Source organism: Gadus chalcogrammus, chromosome 21 (assembly GCF_026213295.1).
Source record: "Gadus chalcogrammus isolate NIFS_2021 chromosome 21, NIFS_Gcha_1.0, whole genome shotgun sequence".
In the NCBI taxonomy this organism is placed as follows: Eukaryota; Metazoa; Chordata; class Actinopteri; order Gadiformes; family Gadidae; genus Gadus; species Gadus chalcogrammus.
This window is the reverse complement of record NC_079432.1, coordinates 16,465,272-16,476,284: the sequence shown is the minus strand read 5'-3', so window position 1 is coordinate 16,476,284 and position 11,013 is coordinate 16,465,272. Positions and strand designations below refer to the sequence as shown.

Sequence of the window (11,013 nt, the reverse complement as noted above, 5' to 3'; positions counted from 1 at the left end):
AACCGAAGCGTCCGCCTGGAACAAACAAGGTTCAGATGTATTTGCGGTGGAAAAATAAGACTTCCCTTTCTTAATATTTCCTAAGCGAGTTAAATTATCTATAGACCTAGTTTTTCGCATTGTTTTATTTCACCTGCGTATCTGCTCCGATTGTTTTTCCCAAAACGTACAATTTATGAATTATCAGTAAACCTTCTATTAAGTAGGCCTATAGGCATACTGGGTGGAAATTCGTTAATGCCCAAGCCGCTTTGACCAATTATTGGCTTAATTTATCTTATATATATTATACATATATATTCGACATTACCAGCCTTATTATTGATAAAAAAGACCCCAGAAAAACAAATTCTTAACGAAAACAGGTCAGACCACACTTGTTTACGAAGCCCCCCACCCTTTATGAAAATTGCCCCCTTGTGGACACCCATCTCTATGACACCCTAAAATACTGGGATAATTCTTGAACCGCCTGGGGCCTAATCAACGTATTCACGTTTTACACTTACCATACACTAGAGGACACTGCACATATGGCCTGGAATATACGTCAGTAAAGGTGCTCTTGGTTGGCTTAAAAGGGCAAACATTCTACCACCACGCCTGAGTGTGATTAGCTATTACGAGCAGTTTGTGGGTGACCAGCTTATTGTATGATGGATTGATAAATCTACTAGTCCACTCCCCCTCATGCATTAGAAGAAATCCTCAATCTAACCTACAGCACCATTCAATTAAAATTAAGGTTAATAAACATTTTAATATCACACTAAATCAAATCCTGGTTGTCAATGACACTTTAAATTGCTTTAAAAAAAAGAAAATAAACATTATTTTTTTATTGAAGTGCCAATCTCGTTCAGTTCCCTTTAAAAAAAAAAAGGCAAAAGAATCAGCATATGTCCAGAGGTAGAAATCAACTTCTTAAAAAAGGGGTATGAGGGTTGACCTTTAACACATTAACATATGTATGAATACTCAAACACGTGTACACACTCAAAAAAGAGAGAGCATTTGCATTTGCACTCACGCCCTGGCAATTTCAGTTGCATCTTGCATTAAATGCGCAATACTGTGTGTCTACATAAAGTACTACATATGCCTTTTTCCTGGAGTTCTAATGGAAATAAATAGTCTGGATGCCGCGGCTTTGACAGTAATTTAGCGTTCCTAGTGACCTTGAAATGATTAATGTGATGGCTGATTTCATGAGCGTAACAGGAGCCATCTCCCCCTCAAGAGTCAAAGGGAGACTCCTTTGCAACTGTTGTTTCCTTTTAATTAATCATACATATAAAAAAAGAAATATATAAGAGACAAGTGAATTCTCTGCCAACAGAAGATGGGAGGGAGAACTGGCTACAAGTGCTGCGCTGTTAGCTTAGTGACGTGCCCAACAACAGACCAGAGTTCTACCTTTTTACAAGCTAGACAGACCAGAGAGAGAGAGCTAGAGAGACAGCTAGAGAGAGAGAGCGAGACAGACCAGAGAGAGAGCTAGAGAGAGAGAGCTAGGGAGAGAGCGAGAGAGCTAGCGAGAGCGAGAGCTAGACAGAGAGAGCTAGGGAGAGAGCGAGAGAGAGAGCGAGAGAGAGAGAGAGAGAGCAAGAGAGAGAGCAAGAGAGAGAGCTAGCCAGACGAGAGAGAGAGCTAGAGAGAGAGAGCTAGAGAGAGAGCTAGAGAGAGAGCTAGAGAGAGAGAGAGAGAGAGAGAGAGAGAGAGAGAGAGAGAGAGAGAGAGAGAGAGAGAGAGAGAGAGAGAGAGCAAGAGAGAGAGAGAGAGAGAGAGAGAGAGAGAGCAAGAGAGAGAGCTAGAAAGAGAGAGCTAGCCAGACGAGAGAGAGAGCTAGAGAGTGAGAGTTAGGGAGAGAGAGCTAGAGAGAGCTAGAGAGAGCTAGAGAGAGAGCGAGAGCGAGAGAGAGAGCTATGAGAGAGCTAGAGAGAGAGAGAGAGAAATGGATGGCGACGGGACAGCCTATGTTTGAAGACGGCTTGAACGAGAACGGGATGTCTTGTGAGTTGAAGAATGCAGCATTGTTAGCTCAAAGCACTCATTTCAATAAAAAGACCGGTAACCCATCAGAACCGTTGTGTGTGAAGTGCAGGGGGGTGATAAACAAACTGCAAAGAGGCAGTGGGGGGGGTTGAGAGGGGAGTGCGAGCGTTTGGGTGGGAGAGGGGCGCGGTTGCCGGGGCGACTATTTGATCCAGCTCAGGTTGAGGCAGCGGGCGATGAAGGCGTAGGTGTCGGCCACCTCCTGGATGACCTTGCTGGTGGGCTTGCCGGCGCCGTGGCCCGACTTGGTGTCCACGTGGATGAAGAGCGGGTTGGTCTGGCGCGGGCTGCGGCCCACCACGTGCTGCAGCATGGCCAGGTACTTGAGCGAGTGCAGCGGCACCACGCGGTCGTCGTGGTCGCCCGTCAGCAGCAGGACCGACGGGTACTGCACGCCCTCGCCCTCCGGCACGCGGATGTTGTGGAGCGGGGAGTACCTGGAGGAGGAGGAGGAGACGGGGAGGAGGAGGAGACGAGGGGAGGAGGAGGAGGGGAGGAGGAGACGGGGAGGAGGAGGAGGGGGAGGAGACGGGAAGGAGGAGGAGGTGGAGGAGGAGACAGGGAGGAGGAGGAGGAGACGGGGAGGAGGATGAGGAGACGGGGAGACGGGGAGGAGGTGGAGGAGGAGACGGGGAGGCGGGGGAGACGGGTTGGAGGAGGAGGAGACGGGGAGGAGGAGGAGGAGAGGGGGAGGAGGAGGAGGAGGGTGGTTGGTAGTTTAGTATTGATAGTCAGATGTAAAATGACATTACCAATGTTAAGCCATCTCAGATGGTAAAACAGAAGCACCAGTTGTAAACCTCTTTCGTCTAATACTGAACACACGCACAAAACTCTGAGTGGGCACCTACTTGATAAGCCAATCAAATTGGTCCTTAATGTCTGCACAGCCGAAGTCGGTGGTCCACGCGTGTCCGATGGTGAACTTGTGGAACTTGAGCATGTCCATGACGCCCACCTGGGCCACGGCACAGCCGAAGAGGTCCGGCCTCTGGTTCACACACGCCGCTGATCAAGGGAACGCACACGCATTAAAACGGTGCAGTCTAGACTAGCTTCACTACGATATGGCTTCTGGGATCTGCAGTCCAAAGAGAAACATGGCCACGTCCTTCGCAAACACACACACACACACACACACACACACGATTGTCCCATTAAACAGTCTCCTCCTTCAGTCTAAACATGAGGTGTGATGGACGGGTGCCGGACGCCCTACCTACGAGCAGCCCCCCGTTGGAGCCTCCGTTGATGGTGAGCTTGGCGGAGGTGGTGTAGCCCTCCTTCACCAGATACTCGGCGGCACACTGGAAGTCATCAAAGCAGTTCTGCTTGTTGGCCAGCATGCCGGCTACAGGCCAAATACACACAAAGAAAATCATAAGGGGGTGTACAGTGTTTCCCTTGCATTGACCAATGTGTGGCGCAGAATGAACACCGAGCGCCACAAATTGATTCTGTTTTTTGTTTTGTTTTTGCGATTTTGAAATATAAATATCGTTCTGTTCATTAATCTCGGCGTAGCAATCTTTCTCCCCACGTCCTTCTCGTTCACACACGCACACAGAGACAAGCGCGCATACATGCTAATAGTGCGCGGGTACACTACCACTTATTGTATAAACCCGCACGTATACACTGCACACGCACTGACGGATTCGCCCGCGCCTCCTCCCTACGCGCCTACAAAGGAAAACCCGAAGCAGCGGGATATCTACGATTAATGTGAAATGCGGGCATAGTTTATATTTATTACGGTGTTAGACCCCAGCCCGTTGTGCCGGAGATTTGAATTGAATTCGCTCGGGAAGAGGGCCGATCCACTCTGACATGTATTTTGTGCGCGATTGCTCGATTACGCAAATGAGCAAACGCGAAACGCTGCGAAAGACTCCACGTCCTACCCCCCACGCATTGCTACCTGGTCCGTGGGAAACACTGGGTGTGGTATCAAAGTCAAGACATTTATAAACACCCATGATACGCTTCCAAGAGCAAAGCACTCTTGGCCAGATCGTGTCCCGTTAGGACCAACATCCATTTTCAAGACATGATTATGGCCATAGGGGACCAGGGGAAGCCATACCACCCTACACCCAAACTGGCACCCTCCCAGCGGGCCGGCGAGGGGGCCCCACCCACCCTTGTGCCAGGTCTCTCCGTACTCCCCGCCGCCGCGGATGTTGGCCACGGCGAGCACCCCGCCGAGGTGGCGCACGAAGATGAGGCGGGAGACGCTGTAGCTGGGCGTGATGGAGATGTTGAAGCCGCCGTAGCCGTAGAGGAAGGCGGGGTGGGAGCCGTCCAGCTTCAGCCCCTTCTTATGCACCACGAACATGGGCACCTGGGTGCCGTCCTTACTGGGGTAGAAGATCTGCAGGGAGGGACGGGGGAACGATCCATTAGCGTCCAGCTGAACAGACAGGGAGACAGGCTGGTCTGGGCGGTGACGGGACAGGAGGGTCTAGTGGTGGCGTCTAGCCGGATGCTTCTGGTGGATTCTGAATGGAACCATCAAGTAGGCCGGCACGATGTATCGTGATAAATTTGCGATCTCGATTCGTCCCCGTGTGGATTTAAAAGTACAAATTACTTTATTTTATTTTTTTAAGCCTTCATTTACAGTGGTGTGGAGTTGGTTCAGTAGTTATAAAAGGCCAGCAATTAAAGACAATGTGCTGCTATGTGTACAAAATAAATCAATCCGTTTTTGATACTGCACTCTAAGGGCCATATGAAACGCAACGTGCTAGATGTGCCCAAAAACTATGTTTGGTACTGCCATTTTTTTTTGGCATGGTTCATGTGTGCAATAAAAATTACATTACGTGAGAAAATAATCGTGGCAGAGAATCGTTATATCAATTCTAAGCTAAAAAAATCGTGATTCAATTTTTTTCCCGAATCGTGCAGGCCATCAAGTAAACACATTTCATGGTTCCAGTTCCATCTTTATAGTACCTTGTGTCTCTTTTCTAGATACAAATCTAATATATCGATATTTTTTGACTCATGAACCCACCGATATATTTGATTCAAGACTGTATTCTTCCAAGGCTCTTTAATAGCACTAGAGCTGTGTTGCATTTTCATCATCTTTTGAATAATGTATAAAGCAGCTTTTCCTTTTATGATGATATTTTGAAGTACCTCCATACGTTCCAAGCCTTGCGCTTGGAGAGTTTCAAACCTATCAAGGCTATTTTATGTTCAGACAGTTTTACGGTTGCTTGCTTCAATATTTAACTATTCGTCGCGCATGTAAGCAAACCTCCAACAAAAAGTTGGAGCTAGACAGAGTTATTTCATTGAGTGAATATTTGAAGAGCCATTGAACCCAAAACCACATTATTTTGTTTTAGCATGGTCATTTATCTTATATGAGGTTAAGGCCCAATCCCATTTCCCATTTCTGGCCTAACTATGCCATTTTATTAATCCCTAATTGAAAGAAAAATGTGGGTGAAATCCTGTGTTTTTGCTATCCTCCCCCAAACACAATGGAGATTAGGTTTGGATCCATGGATTCTTGTGCCCTATCAATCCCAGCAGGAATACACAGAAGAAGAGCTGGCAAACATGGGGATCAAATATCTTAATATTGAAGCAAGCAGTCAAACAACCATCTCGGGCTTCAGACAAAAGCCCTGGTAGGTGGGAAGATGAGCCCAGACTAGAGGTGCTCTGAAGTGAATTAAAGGGGTCCTGTTTCAATGCGAGCGCTTACACCGGCGCCGCCATACAGCCACGCTATAACCTCCAGCCCTTCTATAAACCTTGGCGCGCCGGCTATTATATTGAATCAAACACAGAACAAGACCTGAATGCAATCGTCCATTATATTTAGTACTTTAGTGCTAGTCTGGTACGCAGCCTGCTTTACATTGAAGCTCGGTTGTGACCTTGTCGGACTCTGAAAGCCACAGACGTCCTTCACACTCATCATATTATAGTTGTGCCGTTTCCAGCGTTATAGAACAGAAGAAAGTGTTACACTAAGTGAACCGTTTCAGTTATAAAACAGGAAAATCACAAAACCAACCTATGCCCGAGTCGTCACAGCCTTACTTAAACGTTACCTGGTGTTGGTATAAAAGGAGCATGGAGGAGCAGTGCCACTAGGACAATCATTTGGGGGGGAACCTCTGCCTAGTAACCAGACAAATCTGCTAGCCCATGTTTTATTTGCTCCAAATTATGCGTCTGGCCCTGCTCTAGTTCAGGCCGGTTTCCAGCAGGGTCCGGCCAATCACAGCCGTTTATCTAAATGGGGTCTGGTTTGGTACCATGACTGATGAAGAAGCACCTTATGGGACTGGTACAATACCATGAGTGATAGCGGCACTGCATTGAGGCCTTTTCATACACAACCCAGATGGCTCAGGCTGATGTGTCACGTGTTTTGTAGCTCTTATTGGTTGTAGGTCTTTCAAATTGTGACCTGAAGCTTTTTTGATCTGCGTCCATTAATAACGCAACTTGGAAATAGAAAAAGAGAACCGAGTCCAGATTAAGATTTGGTCAGGCGAGGTTCGGCTAGGTCTAGGAGAACCCTGGAGGAATGCATAATAGTGTAAAAGACGCAGTGTAGGTGCAAGTCAGAGACCCGGTTCACGCTGACCTGTGTGGTCTGGTACTCGGAGGGGTCGAAGCCCTTGACGGTGACCTCCCGGAACACGTGGGGCTGCAGGGGTTCCTTGGTGAGGTCGCAGTGGTAGATGATGGCTGGGCAGGAGAACCAGAGAGCGAGGGATGAGACAGTTAGAGCCGTTATCCTCATATCCCAGTCCCAGTTTTGCAACTGCGCCCAAGACTCACAATTACTGGTTTTCTATATTTATAAGATGAGTCTATATCTATCCCGGACACTAAATGCGCTTGCCACAGGAGCAAGGGCAGCGGTTGAATAATATCAAAAGGGTCACCTGGCGAGAGAAAGGAGGTGAAGTAGTAGAAGATCTCCGAGTCCATCTTGCGGCCGGTGAAGCCCACCACGGAGCCCACGTCCAGGGGGAAGGTCCGCAGCTCCTCCCCGGAGCCCAGCCGGTACATCTTCAGCACGTTCTTGACGTCGTGCAGGAAGCACACGAACAGGAAGCTGGAGTAGGTGCAGGTGGCGAACACTGTGGGAGGGGGGCGTTAGGACAGGGGCATTGAGGTGGCAACAGAAAACATCAGAACAGAGAACGACAAGTCTACTATAGACCACACGGCGGCTTGGACGGTGATAAAGGAATAGGCTGAGGAACACACACACACACTCTCTCAAAGAAAAACATACCCTTCTATTCAAAGGTGATCACTTCCTGTTTACTTCCTATCCGCTCCAGATTTAGGTCCCTGTCTCTAGTATTGTATCTCCTCACACACACACACACACACACACACACACACACACACACACACACACACACACACACACACACACACACACACACACACACACACACCCACACACACACACACACACACACACACACACACACACACACACACAACCTTTTCATATTTATATTTGATTTAAATATCTACAATTTACTTTGAGAGAGAAAGAGAACTAAACAGAAACAGACAATTTGCTGGGCAGCAAAGTATGTATCAGTCAGTCGAAAAATAAGACAGGGGCAGCGAGTCAGCCAGAGTCAGCCAGAGTCAGTCAGACAGGCTGAGCGAGCCAGCCAGCCAGCCAGTCGGTCAGTCAGACAAGGGGAGCCAGCCAGTACCCACCGATGACGTCCTTGTCGTGCTGGGGGATGAGCTCCTGCCAGCCGCCCTGGGCCGGAGAGGAGAAGTCGATGTTGATGAGGCGGTAGCGCGGCGCGTCCAGGTTGGTCTTGAAGGTGAACACCGTCTCCTCGTTGGTCACGTACTCGTACTCGGCGTCAAAGTTGTCGATGAGCTTGACCCAGGGCAGGAGGCCTGGGGGAGGAGGGTGTTAGGGTCCAGGCACAGGGCGACTACAGGGTCCATCAGGAGGGCGAGCGGGGGAACTGGCCTCTCATTCCCTCAATCATGTGAGAAGTATTTTAATATTAAGGATGATCCCCTAAAGCAATGCACTACTACCTTTGCTTTCCTGTGCTGTGGTGTGTGTTTATGTTCTGTGTGTATTACATATTCCACGTGGGGTACACCTGCGGCAATAAACCTCCTCTCTGGAGGACAATAAAAATAGACTAATAATAACCACATACAGTGCTACCACACTAAAGGGGATTAAAGGCTTTATAACCTATGACGTTTTTCTTGAAATAATAAAACACATGAATCTGTCGCAGTTTCAATTTGGACTAAGGCAGCCGTTTGTTAATTCACCACAACACCACCAAAAATAAATAATTACAATTAATAAAAAGGTCAATGAAATCATAATAACAGTGAAGATAAGAAATGTAAAATGAAATCCTAATAGTGAAGCTAAGATCGTACCAGTGATGCCTTGCGGGAGGCTCTGGAGGTCACAGTACCACAGTTTGTTGACCGGTTCACAGCCCTCCCTGATGGACAGCAGGATGTAGCGCCCGTCGTCCGACACCTGCAACACACACACAGGCAGCACACTGACTCAGAATCCTCGCAATATGGCAGCTATGAGTGGGTGTTTGTGTGCACCTGTGGCAAGGTGCACAAAGATGTAACATTAAAAAGGCAAAAACATACTTTTTCATTCATTTTATGTCATTATCTTTTTATCCATTAACTCAATGAGGTTTTCTGTTGAAGCGCTTTGGAGGACCTCACCTCGACGCCGCTCATCCACTTGGGCTGCTTGGGGAACTCGGCACAGAGGGAGTCCTGGGCCTGGGGGGTGCCCAGCACGTGGTAATACAGCTTCTGGTGCAGGTTGGTGGACGTCTCCGTGCCTGGGGCGGACAGATAGCACGGAACACTACGCTTAGCCTCGTCACCTCCACAGATCGGACGGCTGTCGTCCAAGTTATACGAAAACCATCTGATGCAAGATACATGAATATCGTCATACAAAAAACTATTGAAGGGCTAACGGTTGAGGATGCGCAATTTTGACATGGTTTTCCCTACATCAGTAAACAATCTATAATTGTATGTTTATTTCCATCACATCCCCAATGACATTCAAGGAAATACTAACCCATACATTCATCACAAATGTATATACACTAGGGTTGCCGTGGTGTGGCCAACAACGATTACTCGGTGTTGCACACCGGCAACACCAAGTTTTTTTTGTTGTTTTTTTCAGTAATAAAAAAAAAAAAAAAAAAAAAAACAGTAAAAATGATTATAATTATAATTAAGAAAATTAAAATGTGTAGAATAGGCCACAGTTCCGCTCTGTGCGGAAGAGAATTGGCGCGCCGAGAATTGGCACGCTTCCTTACAAGACCGGTAACCATAGCAACGCCGGTAAACAAACCCTGCGAAGCCCAATCCCTACGTGAGCTCCCCGCGCTACGGCCATCCGGAGGCGCACAGAGCTTTTGGCCATGATATTATGATGTATAAAATTATATTATACTATTATATATAGAACGTTATAAGACGCAGAGAATTGGCGCGCTGCCAGCCGCTGTCACCGAGTGTGAGAGGAGAGTGGACGGAGAAGATGGCGGTTGACCTAGTTTCAAAGTTAATACCGTTTATACTCGGTAATACCGGTGTTGACACGAGCGTATTACTCGGTGTGAAAATGCCCACACCGCGGCAACCCTAATATACACTTCATAATGTTTACGCAACGGACAAACGACAACAACCCCTAGCGGCTCCCTTACAACATGCTGCACCTCAATCCCTAGTTGAGGAGCTTTGGCTTAAAGCGTTGTCCGCTAGAGGAATAAACTCACCGTCGCTCTTGCCCTCCTGCTGGGGGTAGGAGTTGTAGAAGAGCCCCTTGCCGTCGTGCGTCCAGGACATGCAGCTGAACTTGACGCGCTTCAGCCGGTCCTCCAGCAGCGAGGCGCCCTCCACGCGCAGGAAGCGCATCTCCACCCAGTCCGAGCCGCTGTCGCTGGTGCCGTACGCCAGGTACTCCCCGTCCTCGGAGAAGGCATAGCCTGGGGGTGGGGGATGCTAGGTGTTAGGAGACGGCTTTAACAGGGTTTACAGGGTCATGGCAAGGCCGCTATTTGGCACAAAGACTAATGGTTTATAATAAATCGATTTGCTTCTTATAAACGGGAACACGCTTTTCATTATATATATATATATATATATATATATATATATATATATATATATATATATATATATATATATATATATATATACACACACACACACACACACACACGAGAAGAGTTTATCAATATTGTCGTAGCTTGACCAAAAAATACAATAATCAAAGCCGAACAGTAGAATCAGGGTTATAGCAACTCAACATTGCTTCAATTAATTAATTTATCCATATCGTGGAGCCATTGTGGACAAGGGCAAGAAAACAATCAAATCTAAACAAATACCAACTATCAATACATCAATCACTGATGAACCAAACACCATCAATACTTGGGGTTCAATCCAATATGACATGCACAGGGTCCTGACCTACCTCTGAGGGCCACCGTCCCATCTTCAGAGAAGGTGTTGGGGTCCAGGAAGACAGTGGGCTCCGCCTCTAGGCTCTCCTGCACGTACATCACGCTCTGGTTCTGGAGGCCCGTGTTGTAGAAGTGGAAGTACCTGCACCCACCAGAGTCCACCATTAAACACCCATTTCACAGTGTCCATATTTCACTGTGCATAATGGACCACGTCTTAAACTGAGCAAAAAAATAAATACTACATTGTCTTTACCAAGGAGTACTAATTTTAAAGTTAACAAAATAACGTTATTTGACTACTAAAGCAATAATTCATCCAATCTGCATATTCATTTTATACATCTTTTGGGCTGATTAACGTTCTGACTATTTTACTTTATGTAGCGGGCATTAGACTAATAAAGAGGTGTGGTTGTACAACATTGCATGAACTTAT

At 47.2% G+C, this 11,013-nt stretch overlaps 1 protein-coding gene across 1 annotated transcript in view; it reads right to left on the bottom strand.

Moving 5' to 3' along the window:
- Nucleotides 1-1,782: 1,782 nt before the first annotated feature.
- The window catches only part of prep (prolyl endopeptidase), a 10,543-nt gene continuing 1,312 nt past the window's right edge, over nt 1,783-11,013 (bottom strand). The window contains exons 4-14 of the mRNA XM_056581727.1: nt 10,586-10,716; nt 9,882-10,091; nt 8,797-8,918; nt 8,485-8,590; nt 7,783-7,974; nt 6,981-7,178; nt 6,677-6,780; nt 4,198-4,429; nt 3,275-3,406; nt 2,907-3,063; nt 1,783-2,492 (exon numbers count right to left, since the gene is read on the bottom strand). Coding sequence (XP_056437702.1) covers nt 2,198-2,492; nt 2,907-3,063; nt 3,275-3,406; nt 4,198-4,429; nt 6,677-6,780; nt 6,981-7,178; nt 7,783-7,974; nt 8,485-8,590; nt 8,797-8,918; nt 9,882-10,091; nt 10,586-10,716 — 1,879 coding nt within the window. The 3' untranslated portion in view covers nt 1,783-2,197. The remainder of the gene's footprint in view (nt 2,493-2,906; nt 3,064-3,274; nt 3,407-4,197; nt 4,430-6,676; nt 6,781-6,980; nt 7,179-7,782; nt 7,975-8,484; nt 8,591-8,796; nt 8,919-9,881; nt 10,092-10,585; nt 10,717-11,013) is intronic.